The following is a 25,573-nucleotide window of genomic DNA, read 5'->3' on the forward strand; positions in this document are numbered from 1 at the left end:
TTTTTTTTATCCAAAGACCATGACTGATGATAAAACAGTCCAACTCCTTGTCACTTTCATGTGGAAATAAGTTTTTGATCACAAATGCTCAATACCTGAGAAAATATTAGCTGTTTCTTGTATTCTCTCCCTCAGTGCCATTCCAGTGACAAAGGACAAAGTTCCTTCAAAATTACTCTCCACTGAATAAAATATTATACAAATTCTTTGACAAGCACTTGGCGAGGATTAAATATAACTCCAATTTTCACTAAAATATACAAGAAGCAGATGTGTTTCTTTTTTTTTGACCTCTATGTTGAATACTATGGGGTGACATGTATCTTGATTTGTTGCACATAGTTAATTTAAGTGAGAGTTATCAGTAAATGTTCATGCACCACCACAGAAGTGTATTTGCTGTTGCAAAATGCTTAGAACAGTAATTTTAAATAAGAAAAAAGGAAGTGACATGTATTCATTATTTACTCTGGAATCCACAAATTCTAAACTGATTGCAAATATATATTAACTCATCAAGTAGGCAAAAAGAGTCGAGTTCTGAGTTGGATGATTGTGAGTTCAAATGTCATTCCAAGATTTCAGAATAATATTTAAGATGACAAGCTCATTTACTACTGAAGGATCTGCTCGGATGACACACTTTGGTTGGGACATCAGAATGAAGTGGCCACTCATTTCAATTCTCCATCCCATTCCCTTGCCGACACGTCTCTCCATGGTCTCGTACTGCTAGACTGAGACCACCCATACTCTACATCGGAGATACTGGACGCAGACTGGGTGATGCTTTGTTGAGCTCCTCGGCTCTGTCTGCCGCAATAGCGTGGATCTCTGAGTGGCCACCTATTTCAATTTCCCATCCCATTCACTTGCAGATATGTCTCTCCAGGGTCTCATGTACTGCCAGATTGAAACCACCTGTAAATTGGAGGAACACCATCTCATCTTCCAACTGGGCACCCTGCAGCCAATGGCATTAATTTTGAATTCTCTGTCTTTCATTAAATCCCTTTGCTTTCCCCCATCATCTCTCCATTGCCTGTCTCCTTTCACACAGACATGATAAATAGACCCTTATCATATCCAATTAGCACCTCTTGTTGGTCTGGATTCCTCCCCCATTGTTTGCTTCTGCTTTTTCCTTGAAGAAGGGCTCAGGCCCAAAATGTCGGCAATATATCTTTGTCTCCTATAGATGCTAAATAGACCAACTGCGTTCGTCCAGCATTTTGGTGTTCTTACATCAGGTTGAACGCCCATTTTGTCTATTTAGAATGCCAAGAATGTCATTGTTCTATTTAAGCAAAGTATCCTGAGCAATAATCCAATTTTTTTTTCCGTGAAGAGCAGTGAATACAGAATTACTACCAACGACTGAAAAATTGGGTGTTCTTTCTCTGTGTGATTGGTTTCAGTTTATTATAGTATTCACTGTACTTCAAGGTTAACTACTGTCTCCAATGTGTTTTGGGATCATCTCAAAAGATACTGAAAGGCTCTTGTATAAATACATAAAACAAATAATGTTGCACATACTCAGCAGGACCAAATGCTGACTTACCTACTGTGTGTCCCTGGCATTTAGTGTTTGAGATGTCAGGGAACTTTATTTCTCTTGTGCATGTTCAGTGCAAGCCCCTCCCTTTCTGTTCTCTGCTTTTATTTCAGACTTTCAGCATCCACAGTTTTGGCTTGCCAGCCTTTTACATGTGTCAGTGTTAAGGCCACCTAGAAGTCTAAACCAATACTGCCAAAATAATCTTAATTTTATTTTATTTTTGAAACAGGATTAAATGGATCTTAAGAAAATGGATCCTAATATAATATACATGGCCATTAGAAAGCTAATTATTCCCAAAGTAAATTAAAGTTAACTGAATAAAATTGCAGCTTTTAAGAGTCTAATTATACTTAACAAACTTTCAGCTTTAATTTTATTTTTTTTAATTTTAACAATACAGCACAGTAAGAAGGCCCTTCTGGCCCACAAAATCAATACCATCCAGTCACACTCAATTAACCGACCAACCCCCATTCATTTGGGAGGATGTAAGGAAACTGAAGAACCCAGAGGAAACCACACAGGACATGGGGAGAATGTGCAAACTCCTGACTGATGGTGGAGGATTAGAATCCAGGTCACTGGTGCGATAACAACGTTGCACTAACCATTTCACTAGTTGTGCCACATTTAAATATTAATAGTAATTAATTATGCTCAGAAGAAAAAAAAGATTTTTAAGTTGAAGAGAATGGTGCAGATTCTGATTGAATCATTAGTTGGAATGGAGGGCAAAGAATACGACAGAGAAACCTGGACAGACTAATATTGATTGTCATAAAATGGATCTTTACTGAGGTATCATAGGTAAATGGAGAGGGGGAAAAGAACAACTCCCAGTTGTCACTGTGTCATTTTACATTCACTCTAAAAAAAAACAGTGCCTTCAAAGATGAAGGCAGAAGAACTGTGATTATTCCTGGGAGAATTCACTTGCTCAGTAAACACACAGACCTATCAATGCAGAAACATCAGTTCTGACAGACAGGTTAAGAGAGTTACATTAATTTTAACATCCTGCCTGTCAACATCTACATTCCTGCTTCCAAAGATCTCTGCCAACATAAGGAGGAAAAAAATCTTTAGTCCCTAATTGTGAGGAAAATGTAAAACAATATTCATGACTGAATGCAAAGCCTTCATTCTTTACATACACAATACAGCTCCAAATTCAGGTGGATCGTGTGCTTATCATTTGAAATAATATGAACAAGGACATCAGGATTGTCCCAAATATCTCATGGTTCTGCATTATGGGAAACTTGTTCAAAAATTGACCATTACTTTCCAACAGGGATAGAAAGTGATTTATTAACATCTAGGAATTGTGGAAGTCACATTATTTTAGTAATGAGGTACATAGGAATAATGAAAGTTCTTAATTGGTACCTTAGCTGTGAACAAGTATGAAGGAGTGATCGATAATTTGTAGCAATATAAATATAATTAAGTATTTTCTGACAAGCAGGCTGTCATGAAGTGTTTGGGCATTGTTTAAGATCAGATAGTTTGGGAAGGACATAAATGTAGACTAGTTCAATATAGTCTGAGCCTAATATATACAGTGAATTAATATTATCGAGACCAAACAGTATACAGGAAATACAACTATGTGAGAGTGAATCAGATTTTGTTAAGGAGACTCATATCCAGTTTATAGTTCAAGGTGACATGAGGCCAGGCATGGACAAATGTTGACCTTTTCAACTGTAAACTAGTCAGACATAGGACTGGTCAGTACTTGGAGGGGAGTCTGCCTTGGAACACAACATGCTGTAGGTTTCTGTGAAGGGCGCTGAACAAAATGGCAACTTTCATTCTGCCTTACAATGGGCAAAGTTAAAGAATTTCATGTATGTTTCATTCCAAATGTAGTATTACATGACAATAATGGAACCTTTACCTTTACCTATTTCCATTTTCCGACCTCATTATCCTGCTCTATTTTCTAACTCAATACTTTTTTCGATTCTTGATACCCAATGGTTAAGGTGAGTGAAATTGTGATTCAGTTCTGAAACAGAGATAGATCATTACAAAGGAACAATCTTCAACTGAAACAAATACCAAGAATGTCTTTACAAGCAAAATAAATGTAACTCAACTATTAACATTGATATTGTGAGACAAACAGGACATTTTGCCATCAGTGTGTCTGGTTTTAAACTGTGTACATCTGATGAAGAGCAGGAATCTGATAATGATGTTTTGAAGTGGATGTTGCTGAAGTCAGAAATGTTGAAAAAAACATGATGTGATATACTAATTCTGAAGATACTGCAGTGGAAACACCAACATTTCAGTTCAATATTAAATATTTGAACACTAACATACTTTTAAATGTCCATTTATGGATGTGTAATACAAATTATAAAACCACTAAATACCCTATTAATCTACAAATAGTTTAATAAGTTTTCTTTTGAAGATAAACTTTGTCAATATGGATTCAAACATGTAAAATATGAAATATAATAACTGCACTCCACAAAGCAAATCACTGTCATTTACTGTTACATATCTTGAACATGATAGACTTCCTTGAGCCCATAGTAATATCATTAACTTCTTATAAACTTCAAGAATTTAGCATGTCTCCAAGATAAAAAGACAGTCTGTCTACTGAAGAACATTTGGTTTGAGGTGGTAGAATTGAGAAAACCATTTAACTTTACACTGGCTCAGTGAGGAGCAGTCTCACCTCTAGATTAAAACATCCATGTTCAAGTTCAAAACCTGCATCTAATATGTTTTTTACACAGCCGCTGCATTCCAGGAAATTATTCCCAATTTCCAGGAATGCAGACTGTGTAAAAAGATAAGAATGGGACAAAAAAGGACTCATTCCCGTTCCAACATTTTACCTCCTCAACCTTTATTAATTTTCATGGATTGCCTGCAATCTAATCTGAGCTGCAAGTGATCTGTGAACAATGAGCTAATGAATAGGACTTTAAATAACACCCTTCAGGTATTCTGTCCAAACTTGTGGTATGATACAGATATTTGGAGTTTTGGCTGTTCTTGTGTGAACTACCACTCCTGGAATGTAGTGAGAGAATCTACAGAATGAAAAAAAAAATCACTTGGATTCTATGTAAAAAAAAACATATAAGTTTAAACTAGCTGACAGTTCTGGTTAACAAGAGTTCAATACTTCACCAGCTGAGGTGCTATTGAGATTGTATAAAAAATTCTATTTTTGAGCCATCCAGAAAGAGCATTTATAAAGAAAAAGCACCACTGATTTTGTCTTTATTAAATACAGAATTTCCTAGCCTTTAAACTGGTGTTAGAAAAAGCCTCATGTGAATGCTGACTGAGCAATCCACTGCTTATTCCAGACAAGCGAAATCACCGATTAAGCTAATTATTCAATGCCATCATCCAAAGCCAATTCCTAATGGCTAATGACATTGACAATCGAACTGAAACTGTCAAGAAGGCACTCTCCATTCATAAATAGTTTCCCGGGCAAAAGACAACTAATTAAACCTTACAACTGCTGTCAGCTACACATAGGCCATAGGATGCACGTGAACGCTAAGGCGCCAATAAAATTTTATTCTGTTTATACCACAACCTACAAGCTTCCTTTCCCTTTGTGAATGTTAAGATTTTATTGCTAGATTGGTAATTTACATGTGATAATTAAAGTCTAAATCTCAGGTATACAGAAAGTATACCTGAAGCACTTTTATACTCAAAGTATAAAAGGACCGCACTTCCAATACATTAACTCATTTGTATGTAAGAGGTAAAATCTATTCAAATTAACTTGTACATGTGAATAACTGTTTGACATCAATCACTTCCATTTCTTAGGAAAGAACATAATGACGTGTTAGACCAGGATTTGTCGCAGTGAACCTCAAAAGAATTCATAGAGATATGCTTTTCAATTTGTAAGACAAATGCTGTCAGAAAAATGCCTTAAACATGGGGCTGTTTCCTTTTGATCTTTGAATAAGATTCAATATTGACAAAGGTGATATGGTCTACCTGACATCAATAACCCTCATTCCCACTAGCGTGACTTAATAAATGTGTTCAGTATACTTTATGGTCAATGTGTATTTTTCTGTTTTTGACACCGTGGACTATCACAATTGTTTGTCATTTTATGCAGCATTATTCAAAGGAAACGATCTACACCTACCCTCACCCCCAAAAATACCAAAAAAAGTAATCATTTTTCTCAGTTCTATTTGTGAAAGTGTTGTGAGTGCAGAGAAAAAGGTCCAACTATGTTTGACATCAGAGTAACAAAGCATTTCAATGTCATTAATTTTTTGAAGCACTTGTGTAACCCAGTAAGGCCACATTCACATGACAGTACTAATACAGATGGGATGCAAATGTTGACCTCGACTCGCAAAGAGACACTTTGAATCTTGGGAAGGTGTAAGGGATCATCCACTTGGAAGGGAGGAAAAATTCAACAGTGGTGGGATGAGGAGAATGTGCTGCAGTTTCAATCAGAGTCCAATTACATATGGGCATAATCAATCTCTGGGACTTTTTCTGTTTGTCAACGTTTGTACATTGAATTTGTTGACTAACTGTTGCTGCCATATCCAAGTGTGGTGGAAAATTCTCATACACCTAAAATGACAGAATGAGAAGACGACGAAATGAACTGACCCAGTGTGTAAAAGTCGATGACACTATTTTCTTGTTTATTTTCATTGTGTGATGACATTGTTTAATGGGTTTAATGTATTGTATATGTTGAACGTTGAGTGGGTGGGGAGGGGGGTGGGAAAGAGGGAGGAAAGGGAGGGGGAAGGGGAGAAAATGCCACTGTGTATATTCAAGAGGGAAATGTTTGTATGTATTTTGGTTAATATGGTTCATAGTGTGAAAATTTTTTAAATAAATAAATTAATAGAAAGATGTTCTAAAACTGTTTTTCTTTCCACTCACATATCACCTTAAGTATTCCCTATGCCTTAAGAGATTGCTTAAGATGTTATGTGAGTGGGACAATAAAAATGTTGACGCCATTGCTCTAGACCTAATTATTACTGAAATATTTTGCTTGAGAAAACTTGTCGTTATCCCATTACCTTTGGAGTTATGAAACCATGCACATAACGGGTCAATTAGGTACAATTAAAACAGTGATTTTCAAACTTTTCCTTTCCACTCACATACCACCTTAAGTATCCCTTACCAATCACAGAGCACCTATGGCATAGGGATTACTTAAGGTGGTATGTGAGTGGAAAGGAAAAGTTTGAAAACCACTGCATTAATAGAACCATGATACCCCAGATGAGGAAAAAGCAATGTAATCTCCTGAATACCGAATGAGTTGTTCAGTGTATTTTAGCTGGTTGAATCAATAAGCACGAGCTTACCACTGAAAGAAAGCAAGGAACAATGACTCAACAACATTAAAAACCAAGCATATATGCTTAAAATGTTATAAATGTGAAAAATGATTTTTACACTGTTTAGATTTCAGCGCTGCAATATACATTAATTATTTATCTCATGACACATTTATAATTGAATGAATATAGTTAATAGTTTATACGAGCAGGGATCTTTGCTGAATATTGATCTGTGGGAATGAGGATTTGTTTGTCAGAAACAATTCTGAGAATACTAATATCGCTTCATCACATCTCATGTCACTAAGTCTATGACTTAGAGATTTAACTACCTGAAGATCATCATCCCTTTAATGTTGAGGTGATCCTGGTAAAAAGATACTGAAAATGCTAACCAATGTGAAATTGTGGACGTAAGTTCATGGAAGCAAGTTTCCTGTGGAATAGATGCCTACTCTGCTGTACTTAATACTTATTTATGTTATAATTAGGCATGATTAGTTTTGTTTAAATACAAGATCATAATATCTTGATCAGGATTAAGTAAAATGATACAAAGTTTATACCTTTCTTTTGTTTCTGTCAACTTCCTACACTCACACAAAAATGACATTGATGCATCAGTACTTTGTCCCTGGAGAATCCGTGCACCTTTCACACTAGGCGAGCCAGCATGCAGGCATCAGATGACTGCAGGGATGATCCATCCGACCTGGATGGTTCATCCCCAGGGTGATTTGACGCTTGCGTGCCGATTCGCGAGTGTGCACACCTTTCGCGGTATACTGACTGTTAATTATGAAGAAAAGATGTCACTTATGGCGTGGATTTTTTGATTCTGTAGAAAGGGCAATCACTCTTTGGAAGAATTAGCTGAAGTAACAGAGAGATAGACATGGATCTGGGAGGCTGAAATAAGCTTGAGCATTATTAAGAAGAGATTCGAAAATGGAACAATAGTTTGTAAGAACTGTTAAATGAAAAGTGGATATTTTAAGCCTGATTCTGACAGGGAGGCAGAAAGTGCCAATGGAAAGAAAATGATTTCCATTGTCATATTAGGATGGAAGGGAAATCATCTGGACAATTGACAAGAAGATCCTGTTGAAAGTGCCTCTACCAATTAAATATTGTATGACATCTTTTAAAAAGCTGCAATTCAAAAGCATTGCAGGAGTACTTCTCAACATAGACTGTAGAGGTGAAGTGAACTGTCAAAAAACAATCTAGTAATGGTAAAACATTTTTTGACATATGTTAAAATAGTTTTGCCATGAATTCTGTGCAACTTTCCTTTTGTTTTCCATGACATTGTTCATCAAATGTATCATTGTTTTTGGCTACAACAATTGAAAGAACATAAAACAGAAGACTTGTCAGTCAATGTTGCATCAATCAAGGCACAGAAAGAGAATAAGAAAGACAACAGATTTGTCTGAAAACTTCAGTGAGTTTCACATGCAAATATAATTTCTGTTGTCAAGTCTTGATCTTATACTAAAGAAATTTGTAGTTTCTCTCTTGATAGAAACAACCGTCAGATAAAAATACAGCATCAGAGTCAAATACTCAAAAGATTTTTTTTTAATGAAACTCCTGATGTTCTGAAGCTTGCCTGAGGGTTACATTTCTTTTTTTTTCCCTGGTCACAGTAAATTTCTGAAATGAACAGTTTTGTGTACCAACTCATTCCAGAATGCTCCTTTTAAATTAACATGGGCAAAAGGTGTCTGAATAGAAATACAACAAAAAAAATGCCCATGATAAATTGCATTGATATCAAAAGCCGTGAATGCAAGAAATGATACTTTAATGCTGAGTTTTATTCTGACAAACCTTTCATTGCTCTAAGGACCGCACTGAGTAGAGCAGTGTGGAGGACCAAGAAAGAAAATTCTCTCTGGTGAGAGAAATGATGTTTCAAGTTAATAACTTTCATGAAAAATTTTCATTAACATGACTCTTTCTCCAGAGCTGCTTTTTGATCTGCTGAATATTTCAGCATTTTCAGTTTTATTTCAATTTCCAACGTCTGCACGTTTTTAGTTTTTTGAAATAAGGTTGAAACTTGAAACTCGATCTTTTCTGGCTTGGAAAATTCTTCCAAGTCTCATTGCATACTTTTCTGAACAATTAAACTTGAACATTTGATTTGATTTTGGAAAGTAAAGCAAATTCAGATTGACTCAGAATGTAAAGATGCAGTTAGTGTGTAACTTGTGAATCACGGAGATTACTGGATGATTTGTGTCACTTGATAACAGCTCAATTAATTATTTCTTCAGAACGCAAGTGGGAGCATGTGTGAAATAGAGAACCACCAGCCTGAGTCTAAATAATGAGAATTTAGGGTTAAAAAATTGGTTGTATAAAAATAATTGGATGAATTGAAGTCAAATGAGATACAAGCAAAGGAAGACCATATTAAGAGAGGAAAAATGATCAGCTAAAATTTCAAAATTCTTCAGCAACAATTTACTTACTACCAGTAGGAGTGATATTTCATAGTTTCAGATATTCCATTCATGGGCCAAAAGATTAAATGGCACTACGCGATCAAATGCATCATCATTTAAATAGTGGTTGGATTGCAAAGTAGTAACCAGAATTTCTTGCAGAAAGTTTAATAGAAATTTAATGAGCAACTAATTTACTGAAAAGCATTGACAAGCATTTGTTTTTTTTTAATGAAGCAGTGTCGTGTGGTACAAATCATCCAACATTCTGCAGCTTTTCTGATCATAAAAGACATCAACTCTTGCATGTGTGCAACTTCCGCCATTAATCTTCTCATTATTTTAGCAATATGTTCTAGATCAACCCAAAGTCATTATTACTCTCTGAAATCAAGTCCACATGTGAAATTTAAAAATATCCATTGTACTTCAGCAATGAATGCATTGCTGACTGAATTAATGTTCCAATTATTCGGAAGAATCAGTTCAGAATTTATTGTCATGAATATGTCAAGAGATTTGTTGCTGCAGGGCAGCGTTAGAAGTGCAAATATCAAAAAAGTAAGTTAAAATCAAAAATAAGTAAATTAGTGCAAATAGGTCACGCCTGTGGGTCATTGTCCATTCGGAAATCTGACGGCAGAGGGGAAGAAGTTATTTCTGTACTGTTCAGTGCTCATCTTCAGGCTCTTTTACTTTCTTCCTGATTGTAGCAGAGTGAAGAGTGTAAGGCCTGGGTGGTGAATATCATTGAGGATAGAGGCGACTTTCTTAAAGCACCACCTCTTGCAAATGTCCTTGAAGGAGCAAAGCAATGGATCTCGACCTTTTTCTTTCCATTCACATACCACTTTAAGTAATCCCTCCGCCATCAGTGCTCTGTGATTAGTACGGGATTGCTTAAGATGATACATGAGTGGGAAGGGAAGGTTGAGAATCACTGCTCGAAACCCAATTGTTACTGAAATATTTTGCTTGATGAAAATTGTCATTGGCCCATTTCCTTTGGAGCTATGAAAATGTGCACATAATGAGTTAATTAGGTACGATAACAACAGTGGTTTTTAAACTTTTTCTTTCCACCCACATACCATCTTAAGCAATCCCTCACTAATCACAGAGCACCTATGGCATGGGAAATACTTAAAGTGGTATATGAGTGGAAAGAAAAAGGTTGAGGAACACTGGAGTAAAGATTGATGCTCATGATGGCGCTGGCCAAGTTCACAACTCTCGGTAGTCTTTTCGTGTTGTGTGCATTGACACCTCCATACTAGTCAGTGACGCAACCAGTCAAAATGCTCTCCAAATAAATCTATAGTTACTTGCAAGGGTCTTTGATGACATAACAAATCTTTCAATTCTGATTCAATGGACCAATGAGAAGGGTAGATTATTATGCTTGGATTTTAAACTACATTCCTGCTTAACTTTGCTCATCAACAATGTTATGAAATAATTCCAGCTTGGAAGAAAAACAAAATCCCCTTTGGTAACATAATTTGGTTTGGCTACAATAAATCATCAAGAATCCTCAGCTAATTATGTCTTTCTAAGCAAGCCCAATTCCTGCAAGGGAGCATCCTATGAAATTCTGCCCATCAGCTGATCTGATATCATTTGCAAAACTGTCATTAATAGGACAGAGGGAGTTGCAAAATCGCTGTTTTCACAACTGAAAAATATACACGTAGATGATTATCAAATAAGTCAAGAGGAAATCTTAAGGCTTCTTCAAGTACATTCTCCACTAAGAATGCGCCCACAGAAGGGGATTCAGACCTGTGGAATGGTCGTTCAGGTGGCAGTGCTAAAAGCACAGCGCTGGCCACCCGAAAGGGACGATTTCACTTGAGGTGCCTCGGAGCGCACTCTGGCTCCTGTCCCATTGGCTGTCAGGGTTGGGGCGGCAGGTTGTCAGTGCTGGGGTGGCTGGCGCGGGCTGTAGTGGTTGGGGCAGCCAGCACGGGTTGTAGGGGTTGGAAAGCAACAAATTAATCCGTCCTTCATAAGTGGGATCAGTATGGAGACAGCCCGCGCCAGCCGCCCCAGTGCTAACAGCCAGCACTGGCTGCCCTATTCTGATGTCCAGCGCTGGGGGGCAGGGGCAGGGGCATTGGGGAGGGGGGCTGTCAGTTGCTCGCCAGCTGATTATCATCCCCTCAACAGCCGCTTTCAGGCGGCTGCATTCAGGTGCCAGGGGTGACGGGACGGACCACAGTGCTGTGGCGATTATCCCTCCCGGAGGAGGGTTACAAAGTTCGCCTCCTGTGCTTTCAAGTGGCCTCCCGACAGCCGCATATTGGCATAATATGTGGCTTTATATCGGGGGATTTTGGCCACCTGAAAGTGCCTTAAGCAACAAGCAAATCACTTCAATAAACCAGTATAATTTGCATGCAGTTAGCACCTGTCCTCAAAGCTGAGATACCAAAGTAAATAATCTTTTTATATTCCAAAATAACTTGTAAGTCTCCAATAAACCAAGGATTTCATCCTGCACCAACTTGCAATGTATATATAAAAATTAGCTTTAACTTTAGAGATAGAAAAACAATTTAGAAAAGTGTCGTAACTAGTCAAAATATGGAGTAGTTTGCATGACATTTTGTCAGAATAAAAAAAGGTTAAGACTAGAAACAATACATTTTAACGCATCCACCAATCCCTTTCTAATGCCCCATCAAACAGGCTTTGAGATTTCTTCTTTTTCTTCAATGCTATCGAATCATCTTTTATCATTTGCCACCGGAAAGCTCGCCAAGAACTGCAAACCTAATAACAGGCAAGTGAAAGAAATAATGGGCCACTGGTGTTTTCTAATTTTGTATTTCAATAGATAAATTTGCCAATTTCTATGTATTGCGACATAATTTCTTCTATCAAATTGTTACTAAAACTAATTTGCTGTTACAATTCTGCCTCTTTAATCTAATGATGTCAGATAAAAACAAACTTAGATCTTAACAAAATTGATTAAATTAATTGGCATCACAATTTTTCCAATAATGCTACCCATTTAAACAAAGTGACATTGCACTATGGACGCATATTGGTGGGTGAATACCGAATTGTCCCAGGTGTAATTCAATTTCAAATTAAAATGGAAGCTTTCTTGCTCTTTGTAATCTGATCCTCAGCAACTCAGATTTAAATTGGCACAGTCTTGATTGATTTTGTGTAGGGTATGGAGTTTTGTGCATGAGATAAAGGTCTATTTTTGTAAAATAGTTCATTGTTAGTAAGATTTACATCTCTCCTGAGAGTTGTTCCATTGATTTCAGTAGTTGCGCACTTTGGAAACAATCTTACCCTCTGACGTGGTCATGTTTTTTTTCAAAAAGGGTTGGTGTCAGCAAGAACATCTGGAAGTGAATGTGCAAGTTGCTTAGAAGCCACAATACAATGATCATACTCAGATGGATTATCTTGGCTTTTAAAGGCAGTTCCGCTGTAATGGCACAAAGTCTTGACTCCTGCGCATGCCCTGTCAAATCAGAAAGTCTGAGATTTTCCATGGAACCAAGTACGAGAGCCAGAATTACTGGAATTTTCCAGCATACAAGTTGAGAAATAGGCTCAAGATGTTATTGATTGCACTGGTCATTTTAAAGTTAAAGGCAAAGAGAAAAGTATATTACATGGTGTTAATTATTTCACTTTCTGTCTTCTGGTGTTTCTGAGTCAGCATTTTTAAATTTTGAATAATAGGGAAGGTTTGTATTTTGTCTGGAGAAGAAAATCTTCAAGATTATGGAAGGATTCAATAAGTTGGAAACATGCTAATACATAACATTCAGAAGCCAAAATACATCAGAATCAGAATTTATTGTTTTGAACAATTTAAATTTGGAGTTTTGTGCAGCATGAGAGTGGAAACATTCAGATAAACCATCTTACAACAAGAAAAAATAATTGTGCATAAAAGTAAGGAAGTGTCTTTGGTTCATTGATTATTCAGGAATCTGATGGCAGCGGGAAAGAAGCTGTCCTTGTGCCGCTGAGTGCTCATCTTTAGGCTCCTGAACATTTTCCCTGATGGGAGCAGAATGAAGAGGGCATGGCCTGGGTGGTCTTTGAGGATAGAGGCTACTTTCTAACAACACTGCCTCATGTGGATGTCCTCAATGGAGTGAAGTCCGGTGCCTGTGATGTCGACGGCTGAGTCACAACTCCCTGGAGTTTAGTCTTGTCCTGATATTTGGTGCTTCCATACCAGGCAATGATGCAACCAGCCAGAATGCTCTCCCTGGTACACCTTTAGAAGTTTACAAGAGTCGTTGGTGACATACCAAATCCCATCAGACATCTCCCAAAGTATAGCTGCTTGCGAGCCTTCTTTTTGATTGCATCAACTTGGAGGCTCGAGGACAGATCCTTGGAGATGTTGAAACCCAGGAGTTTGAAGTTCTTGACTCTCCCCACTACTGTGCCCTCAATGAGGACTGGGTCGTGTTCCCTTGACTTCCTCCTGAAGTTGATCGCAAGGTTGCTGTCGTTACACCATTCAACGAGCTGATCTATCCCTTTCCTGCATGCTTCCTCATTGCCGTTTGTGATCTTGCCATCAACTATGATATCAGCAGCAAATTTTTAGATAGCATTGGAATTGTGCCTGGCCCCACAGTCATGGGAGTATAATGAGTAGAGCGGAGGGCTAAGCACATGTCCTTGGGGTGCATCTTGGATTGTGGACATTTTCAAAAGTACAGTAAATCTGAGGGAATTTCCTTGCTCTCTCGATAGAGAAAGTGATTGCCAAGATCCTCCTCACCCACCTTCTTCCAATGCCTGAGGAGCAACTTGTTTTTTTAATTTTTTAAAATTTTTCACACTATGAACCATACTGACCAAAATACACACACACATTTCCCTCTTGAATATACACAGTGTCATTTTCACCCCTTTTCCCCCCTCCCTTCCCTCCCTCCTTCACCTCCCCCTCCCCACTCACTCAATGTTCAACATATATGATACATTAAACCCATTAAACAATGTCACACAATGAAAATATGGATAGGTTTTTCACTGTGCAATAACTCCAAGCATCGACCAGCACTGAAAAGTCTTGGACCATCAGTTGAGAGGAGAGATTGAGCATCCTTATCAAAATTGGCCGTCTACAAAAATACCCTCATCTTCTTCATGATGACATGCCAGCCATAATAATCAGTCCACAAGAGTTCTAATCTTAGGGCATAATGTTAACAAAAAAAGTTGTGTCATTGTTCCAACAGTGCTGTAAATTTGCTCTCCATCATGTTGTACTTCCATCAACATTCTTGACGGAGAGGGGCTAATCAACAGGGCAAATCCAAAACCGTTGAGCTTGCATCACATCCACTCATGAACTTTCACCCCCATCTTATGTCATCAAACTCAAATGCATACTTGATGGTTGCGTATTAGCATGTGCACCATTTCATCAGATGCAAGGATCGACAATGAGATAGACAACAGACTCGCCAAGGCAAATAGTGCCTTTGGAAGACTACACAAAAGAGTCTGGAAAAACAACCAACTGAAAAACCTCACAAAGATAAGCGTATACAGAGCCGTTGTCATACCCACACTCCTGTTCGGCTCCGAATCATGGGTCCTCTACCGGCACCACCTACGGCTCCTAGAACGCTTCCACCAGCGTTGTCTCCGCTCCATCCTCAACATCCATTGGAGCGCTTACATCCCTAACGTCGAAGTACTCGAGATGGCAGAGGTCGACAGCATCGAGTCCACGCTGCTGAAGATCCAGCTGCGCTGGATGGGTCACGTCTCCAGAATGGAGGACCATCGCCTTCCCAAGATCGTGTTATATGGCGAGCTCTCCACTGGCCACCGTGACAGAGGTGCACCAAAGAAAAGGTACAAGGACTGCCTAAAGAAATCTCTTGGTGCCTGCCACATTGACCACCGCCAGTGGGCTGATAACGCCTCAAACCGTGCATCTCGGCGCCTCACAGTTTGGCGGGCAGCAACCTCCTTTGAAGAAGACCGCAGAGCCCACCTCACTGACAAAAGGCAAAGGAGGAAAAACCCAACACCCAACCCCAACCAACCAATTTTCCCCTGCAACCGCTGCAATCGTGTCTGCCTGTCCCGCATCGGACTTGTCAGCCACAAACGAGCCTGCAGCTGACGTGGACTTTTTACCCCCTCCATAAATCTTCGTCCGCGAAGCCAAGCCAAAGATTAGCATGTCAAAGGCTGAGCTCTGTGTCACAGTCAAATTGTTTGCTGAACTGTTCAAGAGAATGGGTCTTAATCTTAATACTTGCAAAATAAAGACCCCTATTAATCTACATTTTTGAACAATTAATATTTGAGATAACATAATCAATAATGTGGTAATCACCATTCAATTAAGGCAGATATTGATGATTGATGTATCACAGTGTTAAACCAGCAAAACCCCAGGTGCAGAAAGCTATAGTGGTCCCTTTTGAGGCATGTTCCATCCACAACAGATACTTGTAAAAACAACTGGTCAAATATCACCAATATGGCAAAAATCCTTTCAATCCATTGGCAAGATAAATTCATCAAGGTCAGTGAGGCCTTCAATTACATTCAGTCTGCTTCTGTGGGCAGTCCACATTTTTTACATTGCTTTCAGCTGATTTCTGAGGCAGGCACTCATTCCTGAGTTCTGGCCATGGTGGCGATGACTTCCAATGCCGCTTTTTAAAAATACAACATCACTGACTCTTGTGAATCCCTAGCTAGCCCATGTCAGACAGAATGGTGAAGGAGATATCCAAAAGGCATTTAACATTTAACCTAAGTTAACACTAATCAAAAATAACTTCTCTCTGAAGAATAAATATATGATCATGTCAGCAAGAGATTCTTCTTTATGCAGTATTTTATTGGGTCCTTGGTATAGTTTTTTTTACACTGTCTCTCTCTCTCTCTCTCTCTCTCTGCTTCAATGTTTGAAGCAAAAAATATGCTGAAAATCTAAAACAAAAATAATGTCAGATATGTTCATTACGGGAGAATTAACACTTCCATGTTCTGAATGGATTGTAATACTGTACTACTCAATGTAATGAAAAGGTTCCATTGTGATCAATATGCTAGTAAACTGAAGCCTTGCATTGAGTTGTAAATTACAATTCTTTCTGGTCTTTTTATGTGCCTGTCTTCCCCACCTATCATGAATAAATCTTCCCATTAATTATGCAGTGACTGGAGATGCTGGGATCAAGAGTGAAAACAGAACTCCCACCTGCATCCACATTACCTCGTACCTGTAAGCCTTTGCTCTTTTCTTTCCTCCCTCCTACCCCAAACTTTTTTATTGAGGGGGGGTGGGTCTACCTGTTTTTCCACATTCCTGATGAAGGGCTCAGGCCCAAAATGTGCTGCATGACTTGCTGAGTTTCTCCTTCACTTTGGAGCATTGCAGGAAGAACTTGAATGTTCTTCTTTGAAACATTCACCTATCAGCCAATTAGATCAAGCTTGTTTCTCAAGTGTACCAGGAACATGATTCAAATGTATACGGCATTAAAGATGATAAGTAAGTTGTTCTTGTTATAATGTGGATAGAATTCAAGGATCACAATGACCCTTACTGATTTTTGCGTGCAATATTGATCCACAAATCTTTTACAATTTTCAGTGCCATAAATGTTAACTAGCATCGATATTCAGAAAAAAGTAAGATGAAAGTTTTTAACATGTTCAAAATAAGTAAGCCATAAATTATCAGTGGTGATGAATTTTGATGAATATCTAATATGTTACAAGAATTACAGATACAAGACTGCAGGAGGGCCAGTATTGGGACATTAATATTCGATGGTATACATCCTATTATAAGGACAGACAGGTGGGTAAAGGGGGTGGGGTGGCTCTGTTGGTGAGGAATGATTTTAATTCCCTTGAAAGGAGTGACATAAAAGCAGGTGGAGAGAATCTGTTTGGATAGAGTTGAGGAGTCATATACAGGCCCCCAAAGAGTACCTTGGATATAGGAGGCAGAATAAATCAGGAGATATGATTGGCATGTCAGAATGGTAATGATACAATTGTTATGGGGGATTTCAACATGTAGGAAGACTGGGAAAATCTAGCAGGTGCGGGACTGCAAGAAAGTGAGTCCCCAGGGTACGTTCTTAGAGCAGCTTGTGATGGACCTCACCAGGGGAATATACAATTCTGGGTATGGTGTTGTGTAACAATGCGGATTTTATAAGGGACCTTGAAGTAGGGGAGCCATTAGGTAATAGTGACCATAATATGGTGAGTTTTAATTTGCAATTTGAAAGGCAGAAGGAAAGAAAGTCACAAGTATCAGTTTTAGAGTTGAATGAAGAGGATTATGCAGCCATGAGGAGGAGCTCGCCAAAATACAATGGAAGGATACCCTGGCTGGGCAAAAATGGCAGGTAATTCTGGGCATTTTTCAGAAGATGCAGGACCAGTTCATTCCAAAGAGGAAGAAAGGCTCTAAGGCAAGCAAAGGGCAACTGTGGCTGACAAAGGAAGTCAAGAACAGTATCAAGACCAAGGAGAGAATGTATAATATAGCTAAGAGGAGTGGGAAGCTAGAGAATTTGGAAACCTTCAAAGGGCAACAGAAGATGACAAAAAAAGCTATATGGGATGAAAAAAATGAGGTGCAAGAGTAAACTAGCCAATAATATAAAAGGGGATAGTAAAAGCTTCTTTAGTTAGGTATGTAAAGATGAAAAAAATAGGTCCAAAATTGGGCCCTTAAAAACAGAAACGGGTGAAATTGTTACGGGAAGCAAGGAAATGGCTGACAAGTTTAACAGATACTTTGGATCTGTCTTCACCAGGGAGGATACAGGTAAAGGTTAGATAGAGGATAGAGGTCCTATGGTATCGAAGGAATTGATAGAAATTCCAATGGTAATGGAGGAATTGATGGAAATCCAGATTTGGAAGCATGTGGTCTTGAGTAAAGTGAATGGACTGAAGGCCGGTAAGTCCCCAGGGCCTGATGGACTACACCCCAGGGTGCTTAGGGAGGTTGCTCTTGAAATTGTAGACACATTGGTTGATTGAATTGGAGGGTGGAAAATGTTGTGCCACTTTTTAAGAAGGGAGGGAGGAAGAGAACAGGCAATTAAAGACCGGTTAGCCTGAAGTCAGTGGAGGGTAAAATATTAGAATCTATTATAAAACAATAAATAACAGAACACTTAGACAGAAATAAATATTATCATTACAAGTCAGCATGAACGGAAAATCATGCTTGACTAATCTGAAATTTTTCAAGGATGTGACAAGGAAGGTGGACATGGGAGAGCCAGTGGCTGTGGTGCACATGGACTTTCAGAAGGCTTTCGGTAAGATCCCACACAGGAGCTTAGGAGGCCAAGTCAGAGAGCATTGTATTGGAGGTAGGGTGCTGACATGGATAGAAAATTGGTTGACAGACAGGAAACAAAGAGTTGGAGTTAACGGGTCACTTTCAGGATGGCAGGATATGACAAGTGCGGTCTTTCAGGGCTCAGTGCTGGGTCCTCAGTTGTTTATCATATATATTAATGATTTAGATAATATGAATTATAAATAACATGAGCAAATTTGCAGATGGCACGAGACTGGGTGGCAGTGTGAAGTGTGGGGAGGAGGTTAATGAAACGCAGGGTGACTTAAGAGGTTAGGTGAGTGGGCAGATGCATGGAAGGTGTAGTTTAAGAGGATAAATGTGAGGTTATCCATTTTGGTAGCAGGAACGGGAAGCCAAATTATGATTTAAATGGAGTCAAGCTAGGTAGTGGGGAAGTGCAATGTGATCTAGGTGTACTTGTACATAAGTCACTAAAAGCTAGCATGCAGGTTCAACAAGCTGTGAAAAGACAAATGGCACATTGGCCTTCATAAAAAGGGGAATTAAGTATAGGAGTAAAGATGTCCTTCTGCAGTTGTACAGGGCCCTGGTGAGACCACACCTGAAGTATTGTGTCCAGTTCTGGTCTCCTAATTTGAGGAAGGATATTCTCGCAGTGTAGATTCACAAGGTTTGTTTCTGGGATGACGGGATTGACATATGCCGAAAGGTTGGATAAACTGGGGTTGTATACGTTGGAATTGAGAAGGATGAGAGGAGATATGATTGAGGTATATAAGGTTATTAAGGGATTGGACATGATAGAAACTGATTACATGTTCCTGATGTTGGGGGAGACTTGGTCTAGAGGCCATAGTTTAAAAATGCAGGGAAGGCCCTTCAGGACAGAGATCAATTTTTTTTTTTTTTACCCAGCGAGTTGTTGATCTTTGGAATGTTTTGCCACAAAAGGTGTTGGAGGCGGGTTCTCCGGATAAGTTCAAGAAGGAGTTGGATAAGGTTCTTGTGGAATTAAGAGTTATGGGGAAAAGGCAGGGACAAGAAAGTGGAAGATCAGCCATGATCTAAATGAATAGTGGTGCTGGCTCGATGAGTTGAATGGCCTATTCCAGCACCTATTGTCTATTGTCTAATATACATATTAATATTTTTGTTCCATTCTGATTCTATTGAATGGTGTAATTGAGATTTATTGAATTCATTTATTGAATTCACTGCAACTTTTATTTTCAGTCTCTAAAATGGTTGAAAATTTGAAAAGAATAAAAAATCCAGACATATGCTTCCAGGCTTAGTAGTTTCTATTTACTGTCACTGTAAATCATGCTTTCTTTTCAATAAAAGTGATCAATTGTAGGCTTAATTTATCACCTGCCCAAGTTCAATGACACATTTAGTGGAAAGTTACATCTTACACTGTCATAAAGCCCATTGTCAGGGATATTTTTGAGTTGTCAACATTTCTGGGTCTGTGCCAAATTTTCTGGCTCACAGATTTGGCTTGGAGTCATGCAGCTCAGAACCAAGCCATTCAAACCATCAAGTATGAGATGACCATCAATTTAATCACAATGTAAATGGTCAGTATGTAGGTTCCATTATCACATAACACTACATTTAGGATTTAACTTTGGTTACTGTAAGGAAGACGGAGAGTTACCACTTTGTCCAGCGCCTCTCACAGAAATGAGACCCCAGCGAGGAACATACACCTGACACCTGGTTCACAAGATCAGTGCTCTAACCACTGAACTATCAGAGTAAAATGATTTCTGTGTAGAGGCCTGGAAACATTCCAGAAGGTCTCACTGAGACCACAGTGGTCCGGAAATCAAGGAAGCTTGCACGCATCCTGGGCCCAGAAGATATTAACCTCACCCTCCTGACATGGAATCTTGTGTTTCATGCATTCCCCTTCCTCCATATGAACAACTTTCTTGATGATTAACCAGGAACCCAAAACGGCAGGCATCATTTTATCCAATCGAATGGGTAGAAAATTCAGATAGAATCAGAATTCTTTCATAATTAGTTCTCCATTCGCTACCTTTCATTTGCTTTGCTATGCAAAACAAAATAAATTATTTCCTATAGTGGAGAAATCCAGATGGTCAGTAATATGCTCACAGGTAGTTATAATCTTGGCTCTTTTGGACATAGCAAGTTCTCATTGTGTTCAGATACATTTCGATACCGTGAGGCAGTGAGTGTAAAGAGGCTGACTTCCAGCTAAGTCGCTGGGAGAGCTGCTTTTTTTTTCTTACGGGAGATATGGATTCTACAAATAAAAACATCAATATTTTGGTGTTGACCCCTCTTCCCAACCTTTCTTCACTCTGACAGAATGCCGAGAGATGCAGAGGCATTGTAGTCATATGATAAGATTTGTTATCCTTTAGCCTGGACCAATGATCTAAAGAATTTGAGTTTACAGCCCAGCACAGTGATTGGTCAATTTAAATTCAGCTAATGACATAAATATAGAATATAAAGTGAGATAAAGTATGAAGGCCCTGAATCTATCAGATTGCTTCAATCTGACCAGTTTAGTGATATCTTTAAGAGAAATAAATCTATTTTCCACATCGAATTCAAATTCTGACCCCATCTATGTTGTTGACTCTGGTTGACACCTGAACTGGCAGAGCTTTGTAATAGCAACACACAAAAGAAATGCCTTTTGCTGTGGATGTTAGTGGTTTGACAATTATAAACAGACCATTAATGCTGACCTTTCGTGGGTCACCCAAATTATGGAGGATGAAAGGAATGTATAAGCTCCTGAAATTAGTCAATTTATTAATCAGATATCCATGAATTAACCGACTTCACCAAAACATTTCCTTAAAAGTGCCTTAGTCAAAATTGGTTCTATCTCAAAAGCCTGATTTCTAGAGGGCAGTTCATATCTTTGTTCTGCTTGTGGGATATTGAAGACTATTGAGACAAATAACATTCCAAAATGACGGTGATGTAGTGCAGTACACAATGGTTTGAATACTTGATAACTGATAACAAGTGTCCTATCAATTTATTGCATGTACTACCAAAGGAAGAAGTCAGATTTATATAGTTGTCTGTTCCACTGTAGGAGTTCACATTGATCTTTGTGGTGGTGCAGTGAAAACCTTCCTAAAATGTCCTGATGCACTTTGAATTCAAGCCTCTGCTTTATATCAAGAAGGGTTGGTAATGTGAGCAGAAACCTCATTCATTTGAATGCATCACTAATTGTGTTAAAAAAGATAGAACCTTCTCTTATTAAAAATATATTTATTTTTTAGTTTGTTAAATAAAATGTTTAATTGCATTTCTTACTTTAAAAAAAGTAAAATGATTTCTACATCTATCTGGATTAATTTTAATGAAACTGACAGATACATTTTTATGGTAAAGTGAACGGTCAAGTAGATTACCTCAGATTACAACAGAATCTAGATAATCTGGAAAAATACACCAAGGAATGGTAGATGGAATTCAACATGAACAAATGTGAGATGTTGCACTTTGATAGGTTAAACCATCGTATGATTTACATGGTGAATTGTAGGGCCTTGGAGAGTGTGGAGAACAGAGACTTGGGGGTTCAGGTACATAATTCCATGAAAATGGTGATGGAGGTAGGAAAGTTCTTGTTAAGATGTTTGGCACAGATATTTTCATTGATCAGGACACTGAGTGCAGGAGAAGGGGCATAATGCTATAACAGCTCGAGATGTTGGTGAGACGACACTGTGAATAGTGGAGCAGTGTGTGCAATTCTGATTATACAGCTTTCAAAGATCGATCAATAAATTGGAAAAGGTGCAAAAAAAAACGTGCAGAATTTTACCAGGATGAATGAGCATTAAATTTAAAATTTAATTTATATATATCTATATTTTTTTAAACATGGTAACAGGCAACTTTGGCCCATCAATCTGTGCTGCCCAATTTACACCCAGTTAACCTATACTCCCAGTACATTTTGATTGGTGAGAGGAAACCAGAGCCCCCTAGGGAAAACCCACACAGACACGGGGAGAAAGTACAAACTCCTGATAGAAAGCATGGGATTCGAACCCCCGACCTGATCGCTGGTGCTGTAAAGGCATTGTAATAACTGTTATGCCAACCATGCTGCCCCAATATTATAAAGAAAGGCAGTAAAGGTTGGGTCTTTTCTAAGTGCATTGTAACAGGTTTAGGAAGGAGCTAATAGAGGTTTATAAAATAATAAAGGGCATACATAAGGAACATAATCATTATCTTTTTTTCATTGCAGGGGAATGTAAAGGTAGTAGGTGTGGATTGACGAGGAGATGGGAAAGGTGCTTTCAAGGATGGTGCTGGGTATACGGAGTTAACAGTATGGAGAAAGGTAATATTTAAAAGGCATTTAGACAGGTGCATATATGGAGAAGATTTACAGGATATAGAAAAATGCAGGTAAATGGAACCATCTTGGTCACATAGCAGAATTAAGCCATAGACTAGAGCTTGTTTCCATCCTGCAGAAATTAATCATAATGTTTGAAAAAGTTTTATTGATATTGCGCTGCTAGAGAAGGTCAGGCCAGTTAGGGTAAGGAATTTCATGAGACAATGCTTGATACCACCTACCTGATGAAGAGGGTCAGTTCATCCTGAGGCCAAGGATCTGGACTTGGGATTGAGTTTGCAAAAAAATATGTGGTTATGGAGATGGGTTAAACAGAATCAGAGGCTGTGAGAGAATGGACTGAAAGATTTGGGGCACCAGGGAATGGAGGAGGTGCAGACATGAGCTCAGTTAATTGGGAAGCAGGTTCGTTTAGGGGTTATTCGACCACTGACTTATTCATTTGTTATTCCAGTGATTGTTGTGGTCAAGACTATTGGGTCAAATTTTACATGCAATATTCCAAAGGAGAATTGGAAATTGAATGACTTAACCCATGAATGGCTGACACAGAAATTGTGAGCAAGGCTGAATCATTCCAGGAAATATCCAGTTAAATTTGTAAAGGTACACATAATGGCCGTAAATTATAGTAGCACATTTCAATCGGGCTGCAGTCTTGTTTCTAATTAAAAGATCTATTGGTAGACATTTGAATTTTGACCCATGTTGTTTTATACAAATGTGAATCAAAACATTATCTGAGGGACAGATGCTTTGGCTGGAAATGTGAAGCAAACCAAACAAGAAATAAGCTGGTTCCTCACTGGCTGGCAAATGAAGGTGTTGTAAGAAAACCTTGAAATGCCCTGCTGAAATGAAGGCTGTGGCACTTGCCGATGCATTGTCTGTCTGAGCACACATCTTGAAAATGATGTCAATCAAAGCACATTGGTCAACCCTTATTTAGTCACTGAGAATATGATGTCCGTTAGAATCACCAGGAGTTACTCTTCATTTGTTCTCAGAACAGTGGTCTGAATAAACACAATACTAGATTATTTCAGATTAATATTCAAAAATCATTGTTGAGGAATGTAAAATCAGGAAATGGAATGATCCTTTAGAACAATTCTCGGTTTTCTTCATGGATCATCATTTCTACTTGTCAAAATCCTTTGGATGGAGAATTTTTAATAGTCCCATTTGCAACTTTTGAAAAATAAATTGACCAATTACGAAAGGTCTGAAATATCAGAATTCTATTTGCAAATTTCAGACGGCATCTTTGTAACCAGTTGCACAGCCACATTCATTAATGCCTTCATTTAAATACCATATACATCTGTGACAGGGAGACTTAAGGGAAATTGTACATGAGATTTGCAATGCTGTGACAATCAGCTTAAAAACTCCAAGAATACTTCATTATCATTGTAATTGTGAGGTTACACAAGCTTAGAAAAACTAAAATTTCAAAGATAATAAAATGAATTAGTTGTCTTTAAATTTGATCAGTTAAATTTACCCTGCTGATCACTACAAATCGTAGAGTAGAGCGCAAGTAAATTCAAGGAGCGAAACATGAAAGTCTGCAAACGCTGTGATTGTAGTAAATACACAATTGTTCTGGAGGAGCACAGTAGCTCCTTCAGCAACAATAGGAGGCAAATATATATAACCAACGTTTCGAGCCTGAGTCCTTTGTCAAGGTTCCATTGGCCACTGCAGGGCCTGCTGAGTTTCACCAGTTGTAGAGCTCGTCGAAAGAATCAAAGACTTGTTGATCCAAACCAAGGCTTTTATTAGCAAAAGACTGGAGCTCTTCACAGGTGGCCGACCAGTCCGGAATGATCCGACCTGGCTAGGGACACAACCCTTTAGGGCCCAAACAGTAGGCGTGGCTTAGCTCTCAGCCAATCGCTGTAAGCACAGTCTAGATACTGTAACTATATACACTATATACATTGGTGATAGATCTGTACTATCACACCAGTACTTTTGTGAATTTAGTAAATTCAAGGAAGAAGCCTTGCTCCATTAAGCAGGTTTAAGCCTGCAAAGTGGTAGTATTTGCACATTTAAATGTCAGGATGTTGAAAATAAGTAAAGGCACAACTTTAGTAAACTCTTGATTTATTTGGGGGGTTTGAGTAGGAGCTGTTATCTGTGTGTAGGAAGGTGCAAGATTTTGACCAATATTCCCAAGTTATTTTTTTTACACATACTTGAAGGGCACTTGGAAGTAGTGGTGTTATGTGATCTTTTGGTATGATTTCTGACAACTGAGAGGCTCATCAGCCTATCTTAAAAGGAAGTTAGGATCAGTCATATTGGGGGAAACATTTTGTTACATTACTTAATTGAAATGCCATAATTGAACTGTTTAGGTTTTTAATGATAAATTGTCACCTCTGTAGTTAATGATACTGATGCTGAGTTTTTAATTAACTGTATTCATTATTGAAAAATGGCCATAGAGGGATTTCAGTTTCAGTTTCTTAATTAGCAACTCTCATCTAGAAA

General features: G+C 38.4%; 2 protein-coding genes across 11 annotated transcripts in view; one reads left to right on the top strand and one right to left on the bottom strand.

The window, feature by feature from the left end:
- Positions 1-25,573, bottom strand: part of LOC138753096 (CUB and sushi domain-containing protein 3-like) — a 691,055-nt gene that overhangs the window by 252,987 nt on the left and 412,495 nt on the right. The window lies entirely within an intron of this gene.
- Positions 1-25,573, top strand: part of LOC138755143 (uncharacterized) — a 123,285-nt gene that overhangs the window by 22,146 nt on the left and 75,566 nt on the right. For 4 of the 10 annotated variants that reach the window (XR_011352052.1, XR_011352053.1, XR_011352051.1 and 1 more), the window contains exons 1-2: positions 20,148-20,267; positions 22,952-23,047. Coding sequence is in view for 1 of the 10 variants with exons in the window: in XM_069920533.1 (XP_069776634.1) it covers positions 21,833-21,872; positions 22,952-23,047 (136 nt within the window). In the remaining 9 variants the exon portion in view is untranslated. Of the gene's footprint in view, positions 1-5,389; positions 5,593-20,147; positions 20,268-21,778; positions 21,882-22,951; positions 23,116-25,573 lie in introns of those variants that run through there. The other 6 variants (XR_011352055.1, XM_069920533.1, XR_011352056.1 and 3 more) reach the window with 6 other exon arrangements.

The sequence above is a fragment of the Narcine bancroftii genome, chromosome 2 (genome assembly GCF_036971445.1).
Source record: "Narcine bancroftii isolate sNarBan1 chromosome 2, sNarBan1.hap1, whole genome shotgun sequence".
Classification (NCBI taxonomy): domain Eukaryota; kingdom Metazoa; phylum Chordata; class Chondrichthyes; order Torpediniformes; family Narcinidae; genus Narcine; species Narcine bancroftii.